At 34.4% G+C, this 26080-nt stretch overlaps 1 protein-coding gene across 1 annotated transcript in view; it reads right to left on the bottom strand.

Annotated features, from left to right (window-relative positions):
* Positions 1-650: 650 nt before the first annotated feature.
* LOC114337267 (uncharacterized) overlaps positions 651-26080 on the bottom strand; it is a 721645-nt gene continuing 696215 nt past the window's right edge. Inside the window, exons 55-56 of the mRNA XM_050641250.1 lie at positions 17251-17450; positions 651-815 (exon numbers count right to left, since the gene is read on the bottom strand). Of these exons, the coding sequence (XP_050497207.1) occupies positions 762-815; positions 17251-17450 (254 nt within the window). The 3' untranslated portion in view covers positions 651-761. The remainder of the gene's footprint in view (positions 816-17250; positions 17451-26080) is intronic.

Here is a 26080-nt window from a genome sequence, read left to right as displayed (position 1 = left end):
AAGTCGTCCCAGGAACGCAACTCATAAATATTGGCCATATCATTTTAAAGTCTTCTACTTTAAAATGTGTAATATACGTCTGAATTATAAATGAGTCAGATTAAATAAATTATTAGAAGATTTTTTTTTACTTAGCAACAACATTTTTGTTTAATTTAGTAGTATTTTGTATTTTGACAACGAAACCCGATTTGGGCTTCGAAACGTTAATAAAATTATTTTTTCAATTTAATTATGGCTTATTTCCCATCTAAATAGTTAACTATAGTATTACGTCTGTGGGGTTCTGTATTCTCCCCACTTCATGGTTACTTTGCCTTTATTAAAGTTTTCTCGGCCTTTTCCTGAACACAGACATATATTTATTCCACCATGGCGTATTCCTGGCGGAACTCTTCTCCATTAGAGTGCAGGTTTCTTGAGATGCTGTAATGACATCTTCGTTAAGTCCGTAGTGCCAATATTAAGTTTCTCTTCAATTAATTTATTGAATGTTTGTTGCAATCCTTCTAGTTCATTTGTATGTATTTACAATTTAGTCAAATGTTATTTTTCTTTTGTTTCTTGTCCATCCATTAGTTATATACCATACCCACTTAAAAATAAAAAAATATTAGACAGGACGATTAAAGATAGGAAAATAAAAGTCGTTTATTTATTTAAAAACCCCGTTTACTTAAAATTACTGATCTTATCATTTAATTAGGTTTGTGTAAAAACATCAAAAACTTACATTAAAAATTTATATAACAAAAATTGATCTACCAACTAAACCCGTCGAATATATTTATGTCTTCGTCTTCTGACCCTGGCGTCTAAAACAAAAAAAAAACATTAATAGGTGTCTATTGTAAAGATGACATTCTTCATTATAAATTTTATTTATATTAAAGTTGTGTTTTACTGAGTCTGGCGTCTGAAGTTGTGCTCACTACGGAGAGCAATGGTTATAATTCGGATCGCTATGTAAAATAAATACATTATTTTAAATGCGGGAATTTACGAATATAAATACCAGGGAGCAAGGGTCGGAGCAAGGATACAATCCATTGCTCTCCGTAGTGAGCACACCCTAACAGAGCTCTGTACCCTTTACACGCAACAATACAGAGGAACTGATCTGCATGCTGAAAGAACTTAAACGAGAATCTGAGAAAATCGGTTTAAAGATGAATTTAAATAAAACAAAAGTGATGACCAATCAAAATATCACATCGACTTAGATGGAAGTGAAATCGAAAGTGTCGAAGAGTATGTATACGTAGGTCACACGATCAAACTAGGCAAACAGAATCAAACGCCAGAAATAACTAGACAAATCCGAATGACTTGGGCAGCCGTAGAAAGACTCAGTGATGTGTTAAAAATAAAAAGATACCAATAAATCTAAAGAAAAGGGTATTCAACAGTCGTATTCTACCAGTTATGACTTATGGAATGGAGACCGTGACACTTACAGAGTTGTCAACCAATCGATTAAAAACAGCACGAGGTGAATCGAACGAGCTATGTTGGGAGTATATCTGAGAGAACATATACGAAACGAGGACGTGCGAAGCAGTACGAAGGTGGAAGATGTAATTGGAAGAATTGCGCAAATGAAGTGGAACTGGGTGTGGGTAGGATACGTGACACGGCAAAACAATGACAGGTGGACGAGAAACATTGTACATTAGAGACCTCGCGAATACAGTCGTAATAGAGGAAGGCCACAAAAACGATGGCTAGACGACATCAAATCAAAAGTGGGGAGAAACTGGCACCAAATAGCACAAGACAGAGAAGAGTGGAGAGCTCATGGGGAGGCCTTTATCCAGGAGTGGATGCAAACAGGCTGAAGAAGAAGAAAAAGAAGACCCTTTACACACCACATCTCAAAGGCATACATTTTTTGGCCTTATTGTGTGCGAAAGTTCATATTTCTACTCCTTATAGAAATAGTGAGAATGCAAGTGCATTCATCAATATTATCTTTATTTCTTGAAAGATAAATCTGTCTTTCCAAACTTTAGCTAGGCGACTCATCGCATTTTTTGCTATATCAATGGATCTCTGCAATAACCAAAGCAGAGACAAAATCGGTCAGAACATCACCATCGATGACTTTAACTTTGAGCGCGTTAGAGAATTTAAGTACCGTAAGATGGGGCTACTTTAATCCCCGGGGGCTACTTTAATCATAACTTCCCGCCTAAAATGTATTTCATTTCAATCGAAACTGATCGAATATTTCTCTGTAATTTTTATACGTGGCAACAGTGGAATGTTATTGTTAACCATTGTGAGTCGTGTTTCACGTGTTCTCTGGCAAATATACATACATGTAAGTGTTATTGTAAGAAACAATAATTTGTGCATATTTTAGCACCAAAATTTCTTCTATGGTAAGCTATAGGCATGTTATTTAGGTAACAAAATCATTTCGTTATGTTAATATAGGTACTTTCATGATGTAGGTTTAACCTCAAATTTTAACGTACTGTATTTTACCATGTTCTTATTTTTAATATTGTGTCGCGGGGTAACTTTGATCGGAGAGGTGGGGCTTCTTTAATCAGTGATCAAAGTAACCCCAGCGTATAAAATAGTCTACTAGTGTACATTTTCTTTTTCAGAAATATGGTGCGTACGTACACAAAACGTCTTCGCAGTAGGCCTTACAAAAATTACGATGAAGAAACGGTAGAACGAGCACTTAATGACATCGTTACTGGAAGTCTTACCTTAAGAGTAGCTTCAGCAACGTATAAAATTCCGTTTGGAACACTTCGTAACAAATTCAAAGGGGCACATATTAAAAATCCAGGAGCTCAGCCGGTTTTCAGTCATGTTGAAGAAAAAGCTATTTTAGCAGCAGCGGCTAAGTGTGCAGATTATGGTTTTCCGCAAACTTTACTCGATATAAGAATGATGGCCAAATATTATTTGGAACGTCAAGGAAGGGTGGTCAATAAGTTTGTCAATAACATACCGGGAAAAGATTGGGCCCTTAGTCTATTAATACGACACAAAAATTCATTTGGCCAACGTTTATCCACAAACATTAAACAAGTACGAAGTAAAATTTCCAGAGAAACGATTGAGGCTTATTTTGCAAACTTATCAGATACTTTAAAAGATGTACCACCTGAAAACATATTTAATTATGATGAGTCCAATGTATCTGACGACTCAGGAAAGAAATGGGGAATATACAGACGAGGGGTAAAATACCCCGAAAAAATATGTAATCATTCCAAGACGGCAACTAGTATAATGATTTGTAGTTCTGCTAGTGGAATACTGTTACCTCCTTACATTATCTATAAAAGTACCCATCTTTACGACACGTGGAAAGAAAATGGTCCTGTTGGAGCACCTTGTTGCGATCAACCATGTTGTTCGAGAGGCAGTAGATACAATAGAACATTTAGCGGTTAGATACAGTCACTTTTCGCGACTGGTTTATGACTTCCTTTTTACCGCATGCCAAAAGATTACAAGGCAGAAAAGTACTCTTAGGAGATAACCTTTCTTCACACCTAGATGGGGATGTAATAAAAACATGCAATGAGAACAACATCAGTTTCGTTTGCTTAGTGCCAAATTCGACTCATCTGTGCCAACCCCTAGATGTCGGATTTTTAGACCCATGAAGAGCGCATGGCGTGCTACACTAACAACTTGGAAACTACAAAATTTACGTCTAACTACTGTGCCTAAAGATCGTTTTCCTATCCTTTTAAGACAGTGTTTAGATCAGATGGATAAATCAAAGTTTCAACCATCCAAACACAGGTCAAGTGAGCCACGTCCAGGTGATAAAGAAGAATCTGCGGTACGGCGAAATTTAATAAACAGTTTTGCTGCTACAGGTATATATCCCCTTAATAAATGTGAAGTATTAAATAAATTACCTTCAAATGAAAACGACGGTGAAATTGTGCAAAATGTAGAAAGTGTTCTAACGAATTTTCTAAAAGAAAAAAGGTTTGGCAATAACGACAACAATACGTCCAAACCGCTAAGAAAGAAACGATTAAATGTTGATCCGGGTAAGAGCATAGCCACAATTGAGAGCAGTGATAGTGAAAATTCTAGCATTCACGACGCACAAGAGTCCGATCATGACAAACTAGAATCTGAAACTGATGAATTAATTTCTGATGAGAAAGAGACTGGTAGTACAAAACATCATGGAAAGAACGAAAGTTCAAATATATCAAATGACATTGGTGAATGTTCTGGTATGGGACCAATAAAAAACTCTCCTTTTATAAAACCTAGTGTTGATAATCTCGAAAAAGATTGTTTCGTTGTGGTGCAGTTTATTTATGACAAACAGTTAAAAACTGAGAAAATTAAAAAATTTGTAGCTCAAATATTGGAAGCAGATAAAGCAAAACAGTCATATCTTATAAATTGTATGAGGCCATATGGTGAAAAAAATACTACTTTTATTTTTCCACATGTTAATGATATTTGTGAAGTACCCTTACATAATATCATTTTAAAATTGAGTCAGCCTATAATACACAGAGGTCGACATACTTTTGCAAATTCTGTCTTTGATTAGTTTTCTGTATAAAAACTTTCGTGTTTAATTAAAGCCTTGAAGAAATGTTAAATTTTTGTATATATTTAATACCTACCCTTGAATTTTCACCTATTTTTGTTTATAATTATCAGCAAACATAACAACAGTTTTTCTAATATTTTGTTTTTGAATTTTAGGGGTTACAATAAAATATCAGGTAAATTGTATGTGTGATCAAAGTAACCCCACTTGAAGTGTAACTTTGATCAGGCATTTATCTTTTTTTTTCTATTAAAATATTTTATTTTTTGAGAATATTTTTATATAGTGTAATAGCTAAGTAAAAACCGATTTAAATATATTTTTTTCAAAAAGCAAATCATAACTTTATGATTGCTAGGTGCGATGAAAGATTAATTTTGATCAAAGTAACCCCATCTTACGGTACCTTGGAACAACAATAACTGAAGACAATAACGGATTACAAGAAATAAACAATAGGATACAATCCGGCAACAGATGTCTTTATGCCCTTCAAAACCGTATGAAATCGAAACAACTAACCAGACGTACAAAGATACAACTATATTATTATTATTATTACAAAATAAGTAAGGGCAGAGGAGCAAGCTCCTATTATGCCCAAAAACAAAGAAACATTTCATTATAAAATTAATAACAAATGCTAAAGTACGATCAAGACGGATAACAAAATTATGGAAACAGTAGATAATGCGGTCCTAAAAATAATAGTGTCCTATTATAAATCAAATAAAGAACAATCAAGTCTATTTTTGAATATGTTTACACTAGGTGCTGATATGGTATCTTGGTCCAAGTTATTCCAGATATTAAATATTCTGTTCGGCAAGAAGTTCACCCTAGATCTTGCTGTTGTCTGTTCCCTCTTTAATTTGTAACGATGGCCTCTTAGTCTTTCATCTTGATTTAGAGTAAACATGGTATACAGGTTTCCAATATTGTATTTTAAAATACGGAAAGGCATAATTAGGTCACTGAGAAGACGTCGATGCTCGAATGTTGTCAGATGAGCCATGGAGGTGGTTATCTTCATAATTAGGTCATACACGGCCAAAAGCCAGTCTTGTGGCTTTCCGCTGAACATTTTCAAGTAGGCTTTTATCGCGACTAAGACTAAGATCTGGATTCCACACTGGACCGGCAAACTCAAGAATAGGTCTGACTTATATTGTGCACAGTTTACTAACAGAGGTTAAAGATAAACGTGTAAAATAATTTGCGGATCAGAAACAGTTTCTAATTTGCACGTTTACACACCGACACTATGTGATCAGATCAATTTAAGTCACTATTAATTATCACTCCAAGATCGTTGTGAGAGGTTACTGACATGATGGGATGTCCATGAATAAAGTATGATAGTGATGGATTATTTTTGCCGATATGTAGTACAACGCATTTTTCGATGGTAAGCGGAAGTAACCATTCGGAAGACCATTTAAATATTGCTTCAAGATTGTGTTGAAGAACATGTTGGTTAATAATTGGATTCACATATAACTTGGTATCGTCAGCGTAAATGGAAACATTACTGAATACAATGAGCGGAAGATCACTAGTGTAGATACAAAAGAGTAGTGGCCCACGTACTGGTCCTTGTGGGTCTCCGCTCTTGACTGGTTTATCTAGTAAATAGGCTTCCCCAACACGAACCCGGAAATATCTGTCAGATAGAAAATTTTGAATCCACATTTTTAACGTTCCTCGGATACCAAAGTGATCCAATTTAGCAAGTAATCGACATTTAGGAACACGATCAAAAGCTTTAGAGAAATCTAAGTAGACTACATTAACAGGAAGCCGGTTATTTAACGGTGACGTCCAGTCGTTTAAACAGTGAAGAAGGTTTGCGATGGTTGAACGATCCTTGATAAAGCCATGCTGTTGTTGGAGAATGACATTTTCTTGAAGGAGAAACTCAGACATAGCTTCCGAAATAATGGATTCCATGACCTTGCCGACAATAGGAACTAGGCTTATTGGACGATAATTGTTGCAATCAAGTTTATTTCCTTTCTTAAATATAGGAGTAACCGAAGCCAATTTCCAGGACAATGGGACATACCCCTGATTAAAAGAAACATTCATTATGAGAGATATGGGGATGGCTACAGATTCTGCACACTGTTTAAGGAAAAAGGATGTTAGTCCGTCTAATCCACGTGATCGATTATTGCGTAACTTACGTAAATACTGTTTAATTTTATCCGGTGTGAACGAGATATTATCAAGAGTTGAAAGAAGACGTGGGCACATTATTGGAGGAATGGTATCGTTCGGTTCATCTGTAAAAACCTGGGAAAAAATAGAGATAAAAATTCCGAAGATTCATGATTCGAAGAACATAAAGACCACTCAGCTTTCTGAAGTAGTGGTATGGACACTTTAGAAGATAAGGCAATCATACACTATAAAGCAATCATATGACCAGTAGTGGTGTATGCGTGACTACGTATTTGGGAAAGAAAAATCCTAAGGAAGATCTTTATGCCTGTGCTTGATGAAGCAGCAGGACAATATAGGATAAGAACTAACAAAAAGTTGGAAGAACTATACCCAGACGCCAACATAATAAAAGAAATAAAGTCCAGAAAACTCCAATGGGACACCTCAGAAGACATTCTGACCAAAGAACAGTGGATGCCCTCGACTTGGGTGACGAGATAATAAAGGAGGAGACCTGAAAGCTATGGGCGTGGAGATCTGGATGGAGATTGCTCAAGACAGAGAAGAGTGGAGGCATCTGTCGAGTCGGCTAAAACCCACGAAGGGTTGTAACGCCACCGAGTAAGTAATGGGTCTCCAAACTTCGGTTATTCAGTTGCTCTCTCTAAAGTTGTTATACTCAATCCAAGATAATTGAAGCTGTCTACTATTTTCTATTCTCACATGTGGTAACTCAGCAGACTATTGTTGAATCTGTCTATAATCAAAAGTAATGTCATCAGCAAATCTTAAATTTGAGATTTTTCTACCATAGTTTGGTTGGTTCATTTGTGGTTCTACCAAATGTTTTGCTACAATAACAAAAAGTCCAGCAAATACACGTCAGTTGCAATGTGGGGGTAAGCTTTCACGGTTGGTCACTTCGAGTATGGAGCAGCAGGCCTACGCCTCTCCGATGAGACTCCAATAAGAGTCGAAAATCGTCGATTCAGAGTGCTGGACTGCGCTCCGTATTCTAAGTGAAAAATAAGATTGTTTTGCCTTTGCATTGCAACTGAATAAAAATGGTATACATTTTTATTTTTATTTTATATTAGTATTATTCCTATAGAGTAACTAGGTCCATTTTCCGTTGGAAATTTACCAAGCTGCAGACGGGGGTTGTGAATTGCATAGTGTAGAATTCCTTCCCCTTTGCCTTCACTGCAGCATCCATCTGGCTTCCATATTGTAGAAGCCTTGGAGGTGTCACCAGGGAAATGGACCAATAAGTTTTCAATTTAAAAATCTTTTAGTAATATTATTAATATTTTTCAATATTATAAATGTTGCTATTAGGATTGAAAACTTTACCTTTCAATTGCCAGACGACGCTAGTCACCTAATCCATACACGTCAGTTGCAATGTGGGGGTAAGCTTTCACGGTTGGTTACTTCGAGTATGGAGCAGCAGGCCTATGTCTCTCCGATGAGACTCAAATAAGAGTCGAAAATCGTCGATTCAGAGTGCTGGACTGCGCTCCGTATTCTAAGTGAAAAATAAGACTGTTTTGCCTTCGCTTTGCAACTGAATAAAAATGGTATACATTTTTAGTTTTAGTCACTAGGATAGTTGCAAAACTTTCCTGCAGAGAATTACGTGTAGAATAAAATCATGCTTTGGAGGTGATCTATATACATGTAAAAGAAATTATACATAGACAAAAATCCTTCATCCACAATGGTTCCAACTCGATAATTGGAGATATGAATATAATCTATCTAGAATCTAATTCCAGATGGCTTCCAAATACCAAAAGAATTCATGTCCCGAAAGTCAGATCACAAACATAACCATGTAGAAAGGACATATAGGAAGTAAATTAATTATAAATTTATATAACCAGTTTCTCATAAAGATAAAATTAATTTCACCTAAAAATGTATTTAAAAAAATAAAGCAGGAAATTCGTACTAGATAAATTAATTTATCATCTCGTCGTTTCTATCTTTTAATCTAAAGCACATTTTGCTTTTGACAATATTCAAAAGATTATACCAAATCTCTTAAGAGTTTTCAATTTAAGTAAATGAAAAGAAAATATTCAGATTTTAATAACACATTCCCAACTTTTTCAAAATGAATAAAAATCGTCATTTATTTCAATATTCAATTCAGAGGTAAATCTAATATTAAAAAGTGTATGGCTCTTAAGTTTATACAAAAACATTTATTAGAACTGTTACCCAAAAACAAGGGACCAATATATTCCGTGAATAAAAACATAAAGGAGAACATTGCAATGGCAAATAAAAAAAATAAAAAAAGCAAATAATTAAATAGGAATCTATAAGACAAAAGGTACCAGACACAAAAAACAAAACTTGTAAAACCACACAAAACTACATAATACAAGGTTTTGGGCCCACCATTTAAAAAAATTGTTACCTCCCTTATGAGATTTTTTTATTGTTATTCATATCGAGTCGGACAACTTTTCTATTTCGGAAAATTTTCGGGAAGGGACGTTTCGCAAATATAAATGTTTCTAAAGTTTGGAGCGTCCGACAACTGGAGTATCTCTCTTGTCGTTTCTCCATTACTGAGGATCGTGATTTCTTCCAATATTCCTAACAATGTTTCTCGATTGGTCTCTATCTTCAGCTGCTCTAAGAGCTTCGCAGAATGAGTTTCCAGCTGAATTCTTAATTTGGTTGGACCATCTAGTTGGAGATCGTCCTCTTGATCTTCTCCCCGGAACGTTTCCAGAAACAATTAATCTCTCCAAACTGTCGTCGCCTCTGCGATCCACGTGACCAACGAATTGCAGAATTCGTTGCAGACATATTGTGGACATCCTTTTTAATCTTGACTTGGTTTAGAATGGAAACGTTTGTCCTATGAGCTGTTCAAGGTATGCGCAGCATTTTTCTCCTACACCACATCTAAATGGAATCAATTTTTTGACGCTTGCGTGCGCGAAGAGTTCAAGTCTCTGTCCTGTATAGAAATATTGAGAATACAAGGGCATTCACCAGTCTCATCTTGATATTTTAAGAGATAGATCTGTCTTTCCAAACTTTAGTTACGCGACTCATCGCATTTTTTGCCATACCAATACTTCTCCGAACTTCTGCTTCACAGTTGCCATCGTTAGTTATACTAGACCCGCGATAGACAAAGCTGTATACTATCGGGTATTCCTGTAACATATTAGTCAGCTAAATAGTGTGGAATATGTTGACCACCATTATTTTTGTCTTAGCTTTATTGATTTTCAGACCAACTTTATTGCTTTCGTACCCAACTCTTCGCAAGAGATCAAGCATTTCTTGCTCATTTGCTGCTATAAGTGTAGTGTCAGTTCGCCACATGTTCGCCATAAATGTTGAATAAGTTAGGTGACAACACGCATCCTTGTCTAACACCTCTCTCGGTCTTGAATTGGTTTGAGAACTACTGATCTAGTCGTACTGTTGCTATATTGGACTGGTACAGATTTTCAACAAGTGTAACCAGATGCATTGGTGTACCCATTTCTGGAGTATCTACCCTTAAACATTTGTGGAACACACATCCCATAGGTGAGGGGCGTATGCATCATAAAGAGTCATAAAATTTATACCTTCACAGCTGATTTTTTCAGGACTTTTTGGTAAAAATATATACGATTAACTGGTAATATTGTCCGACAAATTTTTAAGGGTACTCCAGTTGTCAGACGCACCTAAATTTAGAAACCTCTATATTTACGAAACGCCCCCTCCCGAAAATTTATCGAAATAAAAAAGTTGTCCAACTCGACATGAATAACTGTCTCATGAAGCAGGTAATATATTTTTTAATGATGGGCCCAAGGACTAATATATTCTATGATATTTTGTCTACTGAAGAAACTCCTTTTTTGCAAGCTGTCAAAAATAATAAAAATTCTGATTTGTTGCATTACTTTTGGTTAAAGAGATTATTTACACACTTGCCATCCCTGTGTTTATAAAGATGATCCCTTTACAATGTTTCCTAGCCTACCTCTTGTAGGATGATCATCTGTATCCGTAAAACTATAAAATGCGAAAAAATGTCATATCCTTAGGAATAAAGCATCTAAAATACGATTTTATCTCGTTTTATGGTGCCATATATTAGGGTCAGCATATTCAATAAATCTACTCCCTGACCTGTGTTTTGTACTTTCAAATCTCTTAAAGCTTCGCGCATATAAATAAAAAGAGATAACTATAAAAGCAACTGACACTAGTTTATTATGTGCAAAATAGTACGTTAAAAATGTAACAATGTTTGCATTACGTGATCTTCTTTTTAAGGGTTTATCGTTTCACCAGACAAGACTGAATTGGCATCAATTGTTAACTGGCATCATTTTTAGTGTTGTAAAAAATTCTCTCTCCAATCTTTAGAATAAACCATTTTTTTTTGTATGTCTTCATTTCTCAGAGATGATTTGACGAGACAGAAAATGACGGAAAAATACTGAATAAATGGAAAGAATATTTCGAAGAGCTTTTAAATGAAATACACACAACAGAATATGAAGAAGAAGAATTGAAGGAAAATGTCAATCAAGAACGGACAGAGGAAGACTGTCTAATGAGAAAAAAATAATAGAGAAGCTAAAGAAAAATAAGAGCCAAGGAACGGATGAAGTAACAACTGAACTGTTCAAATATAGAGTTCCAGTACTCATCAAGCATTTTAAAAAGTTACTGAAAGAAATATGGGAACCAGAACACATACCGAAAAAATGGACTGAAGCCACACTGTAGTCAATCTCTTTCTTTCTTTTTCCATTATTTTTAATTTTCATTCACCCGTCTCTTCCATTCTTTTTTATTTCCTGCCATTATTTTCAATTCCTCGACTAATTTTTGTTGAACTTTTCTCACCTCTACTACTTTCGGTATCTATTTTTTTTTTGTTGGTATACCTTTTTTTTACAATGTTCTTTGTTGTTTCGAGAACTTTTCTTGTAATTCTGTTGCGTTGTCTGTTTCGTTGCGTTGTATCATCAGATACCCATACCAGTTCATTTGTCTCTGTGTTATTTTATTCATTATTAGTTCTTTGTTGGCCGTTCTCCTAATAGTCTCGTTGCTTATTCTATCCCATTTTGTCTTTCCAACTATCCTTCTTAAGTGTCTTATCTTCATTGCATTTTTCCTGCTTTTATGATTTTCCAGAATTGTCCAGTTTTCACTTGCATAGAGAAGAGTCACTATTGTGTTTGTATATATTTCTATCCTTGTCTCTCGTGTAAGTTATCTTTTTTCCAGTATTGCAGCATAGTAAAACTTGTTTGATTTTTTTGCTCTATTTGTTACTTCCCAATCTATTTTCTTCTCAAATTTTTAATATTGCAACGCCACTGGAAGCCTCTTCGGAAATATTTCGTGGAACTTCTCGCAAGTGCATTTGGAACTAACTGTACATCTGGAGAAAATTCACATTTTAACTTAAAGATATATTATGTCCTTGCTTACTAATTCCCGTTAACCCTAGAGGATCGTACTTAAGGGTTGAAATATCCACTTATTCTAATTTATGTACTTTTAAGCGTCGTACTCTTGCGTTGAAACCGAAATCTCAAATTAGATATGTAGAGTTTTAAGGTATTTAGTTCCTGATAAAAAATATAAAATTACTATGATTAGTTTAATAATATAAAGTTATCATTCCACCCTACTAACATAAATCTACCATAGTATGTTAAAAAACAAGAACGACGGCGAATAAGGCAAAACATTACTATAAACGATCACAACTTCGAAGTCGAAGTGGTTAAATAATTTAAATATCTAGGAGCAACAATTACAAATGACAACAAATTAGAGCGAGAAGTTGAAACGAGAATAATGGCAGGAAATAGATCATTTTTGCAATGCAACATCTAATGAAGTCAAAACTTCTTTAAAGAGGTGCAAAAATCTAGATATATAAGACCATACTACGATCAGCAGTCGCGTATGGAAGCGAAACACGGACGCTAACAAAAAGAGAAGTAAATAAATTGCTGGTGTGGGAACGTAAAATCCTTCGAATGATATGCGGCCCTTGCAGAGACAGCGTGACAAACGAATGGAGGCGCAGTTACAATAACGAGCTAGAGTCTCTATTCGGAAAAGAAAATCTAGTCAGATATATAAAGCCCAATAGACTCAGACGGTCAGGGCATGTGATACGCAGTAGCGACAATCGCCCTAAAAACAATGTGTTCTGGGACAGGCCAGATGGAAGAAGGTCTGTAGGGCGGCCTAGAAAAGGTGGAAAGATGCAGTCAAAGAAGATCTGGAGAAAATGGGAGTGAGACAATCGGAATTAGTGGCACAGCACCGATAAACATGGAAGGCAATAGTAAACGCTGCAAAGACTCACGAAGAGTTGTAGCGCCATTGATGATGATGATCATAGTATGTTACAGTCATATATTGACAGAAATTTACAATGGGTACAACGAACAAACAATTACTTAACAAAATGTTAAACCAAAAACTACATAAGACAGTTCTAAAATTAGTCTTCCCACTACCACAGAAAAACCCAGTACCTTCTGCTCTATCACATATTATACAGGCAAGGTATCAACAAAAATTGCCAAAAACATAAAAAAGAAAGCAATTAAATACATTAAGAAAAATAAGAGCCAACAGAAAAAGAAAATACAGAGTGGTGAACACAAACTGACATGTGGTGATTGCCCAAAAACTAACATTAGTCAAACTGGTAGAACTTTTGACAAACGGATAGCAGAACACAAAAGGGCTTTCAATAATAGAAAAACAGATTCTACGTACGCACTTCACCTGGATCATAATTATTCCTTTAATAAACAGTATCAAATTCTTCATATTCAAAATAAAGGCATTAAGCTATCTTTATTAGAATCTATGGCAATTAATAAATTTAAAAAACATATAATTCTTAATGACCAATTTGAGACAAACAGCTCCCCACTCCTCAAACTATTCAATTAGAGACTTTAAAGTGTAGACGTATAGTGAAAACACATCACTTAAGAAGAGCACGTTACCGAAACAACTGTAGTGACATTAATGTATAATAAATGTTGTAGAAGTATTGAAAACAAAAAGTTTTAGTGTCTTATTGTTAGATAAGATGAATTTCCATTAAATAACGGTAGAAAAAATAGGGGGCTAAAAAATGCGAAGAATATCGAACAATCAGCCTAATGAGTTATATGTTTAAACTCTTTCTTAGAGTCATCCATGGATTTTATAATTTTTAAAAATAGAATTTATAAGAAGTTCGAGGAACAAATATTGGACAGACAGTTCGGGTTAATTAATGTAGTGGGTACCAGAGAGGCGCTTTTCGGAGTACATGTCCTGATTCAAAGATGCAGGGACGTTAACTGTGATGTATACGCATGCTTGATCGACGATGAAAAAGCATTTGACAGAGTTCAACACCACAAAGATGATTATAATTTTAAAAGAAGCAGACTTGAATGATAAAGACCTCAAAATAATTTCAGAACTCTACTGGAATCAGACCGCATATGTGAAAATTAACGGAGAAGAAATATATCACATAAAAATACTACGTGGAGTTAGACAGGGATGTATATTTAATAGGTACTCAGAGAGAATTTTTAACGAGGCTCTATACGGAGTAGGCGAAGGCATCCTTCTAAATGGAGAAAGAGTAAATAATATTAGATATGCTGATGACTTCATGGTGATAGCAGATAGTTTAGAGGGATAGAGACTAATGGACAGAATCAACGAGTACAGTCAACAGTACGGACTAAACATTAATACCCAAAAAACGAAACAAATGGTTATCAGCAAGGAGAATATAAACGGGGCCCATCGATACATTATTGGAACGCAGATAGAGCGCGTAGAACAGTATTGGTACCTGGGAACTATTATAAATGAGCAGTGGAGTAACGTACAGAAAATAAAGTACCGCATAGGAAAGGCAAGGATGGTCTTTAACAAAATGAGCGCCATATTCAAAAGCCACAATATTATCCCTAGATACAAAAATGAGACATTTGAGATGTTATGTTTTCTCTGTATTATTGTACGGTGCGGAGGCATGGACGCCTACAGACACCACTATTAGAAAACTTGTAGCATTTGAGATGTGGCTTTATATAAGAATGTTGAGAATATCATGGACAGCAAGGATCACGAACAAGGAAGTTCTAGGAAGGAAAAAGAAGGAACAGGAGATTGTGTTTACCATCAAACGCGTAAAATTGCAGTATCTGGGACACTTTATGAAAAATCAGCACCATTACTCGCTACTGCAGTCCATATTGCAAGGTAAAGTCGAAGGTAAGCGAGGTAAGCGAGAATATCATGACTGGGGAATTTGAGAACATGGTTTAAAAAAACCTCAACGGAACTTGCCGCAGCGAGCTAGGTTATGATTGCCAATATGATTTCCAACATCCCAAAACGGATAGGGACGAGAAGAAAAAGAAACGGTCGAATACATCAATAATATAAATCATTTTTAATTTATCTAAAGTAACTTGTTCCTGTTTTTATATCAATTTGAGGATTGCATCTACATATGAAAATTTTAGATTATGTTTAATAGAATAAGTTTGTAAACAGATCCTCAAGGAGTAGTTTAGCAAATAGTAAATGTTGGAGAGTCGATTCCCGATCCAAGCCGCGCCGGCACAGCATGGCGAGGAAAAAGAAATAGTGAGTTGTGAGTGTATAAATTTTCTGGGATATAAATTTGGATTGAATTGAGAATGGGCGGGGGATATGAGAAGTAGCAACGGACAAGTTACTGGCAATCTAATCTGAGAAGTACCATTTGTTAAACTGAAGGATTACTAAACGAGGAGAATGTGCGGTCGAAATAGAGAAAGGAGACGCAAGATGGAACGCTGTATTTGTCTAATAATCCTAAAAACGTGTTTGGATAAAAATATTCCGTAGGGACTTCGTTCGCGACTGGGCTAAAAAAGGCCTTTCTTCGTGTAGACCAGTCGATGTGACGGACGCCGTCTCAGGAAATTCAGATTCTTTTGTTTTATTTCTAAAAAGTTAATTTCAGGTGTCAGCCAATTTGAAATGATTTTTATTTTCCTTAAAAGATTTCAAGGAATTTTATGTTACAATGTCGACAGTTACGTCTACGGATTTTCTTAATATAAGTGAGAAAGGAATGATTCGTTTAATGGAGGACATTGTTTTGTAACGGCAGTGAAAAATTCAAACACACGCAGTGAATTTAACTTTTTATTCTTCATATGGTGCCATTTGGTTGAGAATATTCGTGCCCTATTAGTAAATGAATTTGATTGGTTAGCTAATGAATCAACTAATTAACTAACTATTATCTAGCACATTAATATCTAGCACAAAACGAAAATAATCAAATCAAAAAGGAAAACGAGGAAGACATGTAGTGAGTGGGGAAAGCACTAGAGCACGAGGCAGATCGGAAGAAAGCACTAGAAATTGTGGATTAACATTATGAAGAAAATATTATAGTTACGGCTAAACAGCTAAACGACGACTCAACACTATAGGTGTACATTACATTTTGCTGAAGATCAGGTGGTGGTTGCCCAGGACAAAGATGATCTAAAGTTTACGAAAATCCGGCTGGTTTGTCATGGCAAACAATAATTGGGCCTATACGTCAATGGGCAAATGAAATAGAATTAGGTAGGACACGTGGCACGAAAATCCTGTAATTTGATCGATCCATCTTGTTAGGGATCTACCCGTGTTCATCAGCCTTCCACTTTTCCATGTGTAATGAGTCTTTCCATGTTTTCTATGTTTGCTCTCATAATATATCCAAAGTATTTTAATTGTTGGAGATGGACTTTGGTGGAGAGTCGTTGGCTAACTCTCAGCTCTCTTAAAATTGAATTATGTGTCCTACGGTCGGTCGAAGGATTCTTAAAATTCGTCTCCAATAGAACATTTCAGTGGCGTCTATCTTTTTTCTCTTCGGTTGACTCAGGGTCCAATATTCACGTACATAGGTCAGTATTGGAAATATTAAGCAGTTGATCAACCTCATCTTTGAAATTTGATAGTGTTTCCATATTTTGGTCATTTCTGCTGTGGCAACGTTTGCTACGTTTAATCCCTTAAACGTAATCTAATCTATAATGACCCTGTGTTTGTGATTGAAGATGTATAAGAGAACATAGATTCAATGGCTAGGACATGATTTATGAATACCAAAAGAAAAAAACGTCCTAAAAGTTCTGCAAATAGGAGAACAAGGGATGCAAAGGAAAAGGAAACCAGGAAGGAAGTGGTTTGATGCCATCCGGAGAAGAAATTGGAATAAGGGACTGGACAGAATAATTACAGGACCGAAAAAAAGTGGAGGAAAGTCGTCGAACACGCTGTATATATACATACTATAAAACAAATACTTCTGTCTTTTTTAAAGTCACTACGCTTGACATAATTTGTTTAGTCTTTTAATATTCAATTGCGAAAATAGCATTAAAAGATTTTCTAAATATTACGTATTCATTTGTACATACTATGTATATGTGTGTTTTAATGCTTACCTCAAAGTTGAACCTCGTTGAATTAGCCATCGTACAAAGAGAACATTCCATGTAGGAAACTCCTGTATTAGGAGCAGTACACTCGCAGTCGACGCAGTGTGTAGGCATAGCTCTCCTCGCTAAGGACTTTGCTAACACAGTAGCAAACTTCTTGGCATTTTTCTTCTCTGTTTCGAGGAATTTAGCACTGTATATTGTACCTAAAATAAAATAAAATAAATTAAATAAACTAAGAAATTAATACAATCTACTATTTTTATTGGGAATAAGCCACAATTAGACTTTAAAATAAGTTTATTTTGACGTTTCGAATTCCATTTTGGAAATTCTGTTACATATTATTCAATGAAGATCAAATGATTATCAAATGATCAAAGTAAGCGTTTTTTAAGAAATGTTCGTCTTTTCAATTAACATGACTGATTTTATTTTACTAGACTGCGTACTAACACAGGTAAACCCTAATTAAGAAGTTTACTGGGGATTAACAATTAGACTCTAAGGTCTAGATTACGCTGATATAATATACCTAGGTATGGTTCTTGGCACATACGAAACACGACATGTAACTTAAAATAAAAATATTACAAGAACCAAAGAAGGTTAGAAATAAATATCAATAAAATAATTGGGCACCACCTACAACCAACCTATTACGACCCGTACATATCGTTACGTTAGCTACCTATCAATGACCTTCTAGAAAATTCTATTAATAAAACTCTAAGTAAACAGCACTCATCTACCTGCGAGAGGTACTGGGGTTCTCAAACCTTCTCGATATTTCGCTCATCCTAGCAGTAAACCGACCAGTCTTTTCCAGAAAGACTCTTCCAAATGAGCTGGTATTTACGTTACGAAAGGGTCCCGTTATTCTAGAAAATTCAAGATATTTCATTTGTAACATCAGTCTGAATAAGACAAGATTATTACTTGGATGATTTTAAGTCGGAAGTTTAAAAATTGTATCGAAAAGTCTGATAATCGCCTAGTATTGTCTGGAGATAACTTTGTATTATATAAATGATGTTTTAGTGTAAACAGTATTTAGTATAATAAATTAAAAATAAGTGTCAATAAATTAAAATAAAGACTAAATAAATTAAGTTTAAAATCGTTGCAATATCATAGATAACAATTTAACTTTTATTAAAAAGGATCAAGAAGTTGGTTATTATCTCGGATGTAATTGAGAGACCTCATATAATACACACATCAAAATAATCTAGATCTAGGGGACAAAAACAAAATGCGAGATTACAGACGGATTTCCAATAATTTATTTCAAATATTTAAAAAAGAAGTTATAAACAAGTGTCCCGAATATAAAATAATCATTTTTTCTTAGAATTATAGCAATCTCTCTTCGAAAAATTAAGAGAGAGCTCCATATAAGTCAAAAGGTGCTAACATAAAAAAAAATAAAAAACTAATTTATTGTCTCTCAACTTCCAACAAAGTAGTCTTTAGGTTAAGTTTGTATAGTGTATGACCTCCACGGTTCTTGATTACTGCCCTACATCTACTCTAACTTATGATCACATAATCAGTGTCTTTCTGCGGTATTCTGCTCCACTCCATTGAAAGAAACTCAAAACAGTTGCTGTCTTGTATTGAACGCAATATTTTGTTGTAAAGTGCATCTTCCCAATATGTCCCATACATGCTCAAATGGGTTTAAATCTGGCGATTGTGCAGGCCATGATAAAACCTCAATTTCAATATCTTCGAGGAATGATTGCAAGATCCTGGCACTATGTGGACGCGCATTGTCGTGCACTAATTGAAATTGGGAACCAGCTTGTTGTGGAAAGGGTACAACAATAGGTTCGAGAATAATATCGCGGTAGTCTGTTGCATTTATAAACCGTTCCAGACAAACGAGATTGGTTGTTACACCAAGAGTGATGCCACCCCATACCATTATACTGCCGCCTTGCTCACTATGAACCTCCTGCGCGGCGATCAATCGTTCAGCATTGCCAGATCGTCTCCAAATTCTTGTCAGTCTCGTATCTGGTGCCAATCCAAATCGAGACTCATCTGTGAACAAAAAGGAGGCCCACTCACGTCTAACCCAATTTGCTTGTTCTTGTACCCACTGAAGTCGACGAGCACGATTTCCTCTGGATAACACAGGCCCTCTCACAGGTCTATGAGCATCTAAAGCTACTTCATTCAGTTTATTTCTAATAGTTTGGCAACTTAAAAACACTTGATGGGTCTCTTGCAGCCTCATTTGTAATTGTGATGCAGTTCTAGTGAGATCTCGTAAAACATGCAACTAGTGTTGCCAGGTCCGATTTGTTTTTAATCGGTACATAAGCAAAAACAGATCGGGATTTAGGGTTGTAGATCGGGACAAATAAACAACAATGACCGTTTTGGAGTGCAATTTTCAGAGTCAACTCCGAATTGCATGAAAATCTGGTTTTAGGTTCTACTTACTGTCTACATCAAAGTTGAACTTGTGCCGTTGGTTGCTTTTACTTGGGGGGTGACAGTTACAGTTACCCCTGCTCGGGGGTAAAAAAATGCACGTTTAAAGTAAGTCCCAAAATGGATTAACTGACTAACTCTAAAAAACTGTTGTTCTTTATAATTTTTAAACTAAGTCAATACTTTTCGAGTAATTTTATCGAAAAAAATATTTTTAGAAAAAATGTAGCTTTTAAAAAGGCAAAATAATTGTATGTTCAGAAAGTCTATAAAACCAGTAAAAGCAAAGTTGTAGCTCATCAAAAATACGTTCTTATTCGTCAAATTCCAAATCGAATTTTTCAACTTGAAATAACCAAAAAATTAAGCAATTTTCGGGCAAAACCTATTAAAAATTTTTAAAGTGTTTAAAAAAATCTTTAATTTTGTTGTATATGAAAGTCTCTAGCAGTCTTAAAACTAAGCGAGTTACGCTCAAATTAAAGTTGGCTCCTTTTTTTGTTAAAAAAAAAATCGTGAAAATCTCCCCCTATTTAGCACCGTAAATAAAATTAATCGTTCCCCTTTACCATTTACTTTATATGTGTATTGTTTATACGATCTGTAAGGTTTACCAGTGGGAGTGCTTAGTTTTGAAAAAAAAATTGGTTTTATAGTAAAAATAAATTTTCCTCAAATATTGGAAAATGCCCTTTTTTCAAAATAATTTAAAGAGTATTAGGGATATTAAAAATCTCAAGGAGTAAAAAATAGGTAGGTTTTGCTTTTATCATTATGATAGATTCATTTTGTTTCTCTGTAAAACAAAAATTGGTTAAAATTGGTTGTTCATATTTTGCATACACTCGTGATTAGTGACTTTTTAGGCCCTTTTATCATGTAAAAAATATATAATAAGTAAAGTAAATTGTTTGTAAAGCGGTAACGATTAATTTCATTTGGGGTGCTAAATATGAGAGATTTTCACGATTTTTTACCCAAAAAAGGAGTTAACTTGATTTTGAGTATAAATCGCTTAGTTTTGATGTTCGAAACTTTTTTAAAACATAAAAATAAAGCTTTATTAGAAAAGTTTTAATTGGTTTTCCCGAAAAGTGCTTCATTTCTTGGTTATTTCACGTTGAAATATTTAATTTGGAATTTGACGAATAAGAACGTATTTTTCATGAGCTACAACTTTACTTTTGCTGGTTCTATAGACTTTACGAGTTCACATTTTTGTTCATTTTTTTATATTACGCTACATTTTTGCTAAGAATATTTTTTTCGATCGAATACTTACTTTTTGAGTTATTTGTGAAAATCTTCTGCAAACATGATTTTTTTGTCGAAAAATAAACATTTTCAATCGTAAACAACTCTGTAAAGAGTAGAGTAAAAAATTCTGTAGAACTAAAATTGCTTAGAATTAGTCCATTTTTCCAACTCCGGACTTATTTTAAACGAGCGGTTTTTCACCCTCAAATACCTATCGGGGGGTGACTGTCACCCCCCGAGTAAAAGCAACTAATGGCGCACAAGCCGTCCAAATTTTCATGCAATTCGGAGTTGATCGTGAAAATTACACGGTATCGCCGTATTTTCCGTTCATTTACTGGACTACAAGGTGTTTCTAGAATCTGTATTTAATCCTACGTAATAATAATAATCGGTCGAAATTACAAAAAAAATCGTAGATTTAGTAAATTATTTATTTTTTATTAAAATTGTATTGTTCATTCGATTTTGCCGCTTTTAGGAGTGCCTTGTTTTTATAACATATTTATAAAATTCACTGCAAGTCCTCCTGAAATTGGTTTTCGTGGGTGAAAATCGGGACACTTAGTGTCCCGATCAGGTAAAAATCGGTACGCGGCCCCAGACCCCTGAAAATCGGGACGTCCCGCGCAAATCGGGACACCTGGTAACGCTACATGCAACCTAAGAAAACGGTCTTCAATTTGGTTGGTTACCCTTGTACGGCCTGTATGACGTTCAGCAACGTTACTGGTTTCATGAAACTTTAAGCACCAACAACTAATGACATTACTGTTTGTGTGGAGGACCTCAGCCACGTCTCTTTGACTTCTGCCAGGTCTAAGCATCCCGAGAGCACGCCACTGCATTTCGCAATTTAAATGGTGTCTCTTCATTATTGGCAATTGCAAAACTAAATAAAAATCCACATAGACATCAAAAATCAAGTACCAATAAAGAAATATTACTTCTTATCTTATAAACAAAAACGCATACTGAAAACGTTTTGTTTTATTTTTTACAGCCATTCTTCTCAGCATTACCGTCCAAGTTCTTCTTCAGCATTACCATAATCGAAAAAACAACAATAAATATTAAAATCATACATTTATTTTTGTATTTGCTGCTAGCTAACATTGATTTAAAGCTGTTAATATAGGTGTCCACTAGATTATTTTGATGTGTGTATGTAGGAAAGTTACAGAACGCCAAAGAGCTACGCAGTGTTATAATCTATAAATGATTTTTTTCGTGTCTAATAGACCTGAACAGGACAATGGGGTTAAATACCACAGTTGAATTATTTACGTATTTAAGAAATCCATTCTGTTTATCTAAAGTTGCAGAATGTTCCAAAAAATGAAACTACAAATTGTTTAGACAACTTTATTCTGGCCGAGCATAAGATGGGTAATTACGTTGACCTCAGTTAGTCCAGAATTGCATTTGACAAGAGTAGGGGCTTGTTTTCAGCTCTCATTAGCTGAAGTTTGCCAACTAGACTAAAAGTAATTTAACATTACTAAATAAGGGCAACTAAAGCGTCACTGTATCAAATTGGTTTGCATGAAAACGTTATTTTGCGTATTATTTACCATTGTTACATGATCTAATACCTAAATAATAATAAAAATATAGAAATTATATTTTATTATCCACTGGCGAAGCGTCCATGTAACCATTGTTACCATTGGTAACAGTTGAAATTTGCAAATAAATATTTTATGACTACTATAAAATAATTCCATTTATATTTTTTAAAAATAGAAATATTTGTTAATAGTATCTACCTAATTCAGTAAAATAGCCAACTAGACGCACGAAAATATCAGCGAGTTTATGTAAAATCGGTTGCACGTTATTATAATACGCCCTTACCACAGTATAAAGAGGTTCCATATACTGTGCCCTTACCGTGCGCCGCGCCGTTATTTACCACTTCTGTGAGTGGCAACGATGGTAGGATCTTTGTATCGGTCAGGACTGGATCGTTTCTGAAAATTTTGCGGGCACGTTGGCTCTGAAGCCGCTGTGGATTAGTATTCGTGTTACCAAATTTTAATTTGGTGACGTTAGGTAGGTCCGGTGTCTATCGGGACAGAAAATACCGACCGTAAGAATATCAGACTTAATAAATGCAATTTTAATTATTATTATAATTATAGGTAATAATATAATTCCATTTATGAAGTCTGTTATTCTTAGGGCCGGTATTTTCTCGATTAAATTCCGGTTAGTTAACCGTACCGGCCCTTTGGATTCGATTATTGCATGATATGCATTATTAATTATTTGTTTATAACTTGTAACTGTACTTGCTTACTATACAGATAACACATCTATACCTTTTTATCCTATATAAATCATATTAATCGATTTTAATTACTTGTCGAAATATATTAATTAACAACAACATTATTATATGACATATAATAATATTGATTATACAGTACATTGTAGTGTATAATCAATGAAATAAAAATTATTTAATATTTTAGGCTAAAAATGACAAATGAATGTACTGATTAGTATACTAATTATACAATTTGGATTTTTTAATAAAGTATAAAGGTGATATAATACATATTTTACCTAAAAACAACAAATATGTTTTTAGTTTGTAGATACTTTATATAATTTTTTAAATTTTTAATTTTTTAATTTTATTTCTGTATTTCATCTATTTTTATGATAGACCTGGATCGCGCGTACCAAAAAAAAGTTGATTAATAGCAAGCTGAAAATTCACGGTGTCTAGTCGGACAAACTTTGATGTATGGGAACACTGTATATATAAAAATATTTATAAAATACATCTGGTTTTGGTAACACTTTAGAAAAAGTCACGCGTCGCCACTGATATTATCATAATAGGTACCTTATTTATTTATGTAGTGTAGAGTCGGCCGTTGAGTAATGTGTTTTATTTTGATTTTTTTAATTAAGTTTCCTGGCCCCAGAAAAGATATATGATAAGATAACTTAATTCACAGTGTTTTGTTTTATAATTAATTTTATTTTTTTCCACTGCCACAGAGCTGTATAAGAATGAGATTTTTTCGAAAAAATCTAATCATCTAATAAATGTCAAATTCGTTTTTTTTTTTTTTTTTAATTTATTATGGTCGCCTGAGCCAAAAAACGTGTTTGATAAGATAACTCCCATCATAGTATGTTTTTTATCCGATAAATAATTTTTTCCATTACCACAGAGCTATATAAAACTAAGGATTTTTGAAAAAAACTATATTTTTTTGTATGGTAGATTTTTTTGCATACAAAAAAAATAAATTGAGCTAAAGCTGACTTTCGTTTGAACACAAAAAGTAAACGAAAATACGCCCTCTCAACCGCTTGTGTGTGACAATGGTGTGCTGTTACATATGCCAAAAGACTGGTGTCGGGATTTTCAACAACTTCCCTTAGTTGGTCTTTTGATAGCTTCATAGCTACACGAGGCTCTGTTCATAAAACTTTCTGACAGTCGATAATCTCAAAGTATTCCTTAGCGCATAAAAAAATAATTCTGCTACTATGAAATATCGCTTATCTTTGTAATTTAATTATTTCCTCTTAAAAATTGTTTAAAATCCCAGTTGTCTTATGTGTTTACGTTCACCAAATAATAGCATAATCAAAATAATATTCTCTGGACTGCCAAAGTATCCCTTTCCTTAAATATTTTTGTCAGAGTCATATTGTCTTCAATAGATGTCTTGCACCATAAAGTCATGATGGTTGAGTCTTAATGCAAAACCACAGGGGCGCATACACTTTTATTCTAAAATGGCTTAGTATTTGTAAATTTTCCGAGGGGTTTCCGATTGCTACATATAACCGAAAGATGCGGGAAGCAGTGGTAAGCCATCAAGAATGAACTAAGATCGTCACTGCGGAAATCGTCAGCTGATGATTCTACTTTTGAAAATGAAGCTAAGATAGAGTTTCGCAAACATACAGTCGTTCTCCAAGAGGCCCGAAAATGCACGTGGTCCACTGGTACTGCTATCCAGTGTTCAAATTGATGTATTATAGGCAACTTGTTGGCAGACAAACCACTGCAGGGACCTTTCGATTTTATTCTCCAGTAGGTAACAATACAGGGTGTAACGAAAATACAGGTCATAAATTTAATCACATGTTCTGGGACCAAAAATAGTTTGATTGAACCTAGCTTACCTTAGTACAAATGTGCATACAAAAAAAGTTACAACCCTTTGAAATTACAAAATGAAAATCGATTTTTTCCAATATATCGAAAACAATTAAAGATTTTTTATTGAAAATGGACATATGGCATTCTTATGATAGTAGCATCTTAAGAAAAAATTAGAGTGAAATTTGGACACCCTATAAAAATTTTATGGGGGTTTAGTTCCTTTAAACCCCCCCAAACTTTTGTATACGTTCCAATTAAATTATTATTGTAGTACCATTACTTGCACACATTATTTTTAAAACTTTCTTGGCTCTTAGTACTTTTTCGAAAAGTCAGTTTTTATCGAGATATTTTGAATATTTTTCAAATCCACCACATATTTGTATATGGTTAAGTACGATTATGGAGACTTTGTAATAATATGAAAATTTATGTATGATTTGCATTTTTAGCTATATTTTGAACCGTATTAAAAAAGAAGCCATATCTCGATAAAAGGTGCCTTCTCGAAAAAATATAAAGAGGCAAAAAAGTTTTAAAAACACTGTGTTTAACTAATGGTACAGCAGCAATATTTTAATTGGAACGTACACAACCATTTGGGGGGTTTAAAAGAACAAAATCCCCATAAAAACTTTATGTAAACATATTAAAAAATAAGCCTCAACTCGATAAAAACTGTCTTATCGAAAAAATACTGAGAGGCAAAAAAGTTTTAAGAACATTAAATTTAACTAATGGTACCACAAAAATAATTTAATTGAGACGTACACAAAGTTTGGGGGGGTTTAAGGGAACAAAACCCCCATAAAATTTTTATGGGGTGCAAAGTTTTAACTATAATTTTTCTTTAAGATGCTCCTGCCATAAGAATGCCACATATACATTTTCAATAAAAAATCTCAAATAGTTTTCGATATATTCGAAAAAATCGATTTTCATTTTGTAACTTCAAAGGGCTATAACTTTTTTTATGTGCATATTTGTACTAAGGTA

This window comes from Diabrotica virgifera, chromosome 10, assembly GCF_917563875.1.
Source record: "Diabrotica virgifera virgifera chromosome 10, PGI_DIABVI_V3a".
Taxonomy (NCBI): domain Eukaryota; kingdom Metazoa; phylum Arthropoda; class Insecta; order Coleoptera; family Chrysomelidae; genus Diabrotica; species Diabrotica virgifera.
The sequence above is the reverse complement of the archived record's forward strand: the minus strand, read 5'-3'. Positions and strand labels throughout refer to the sequence as shown.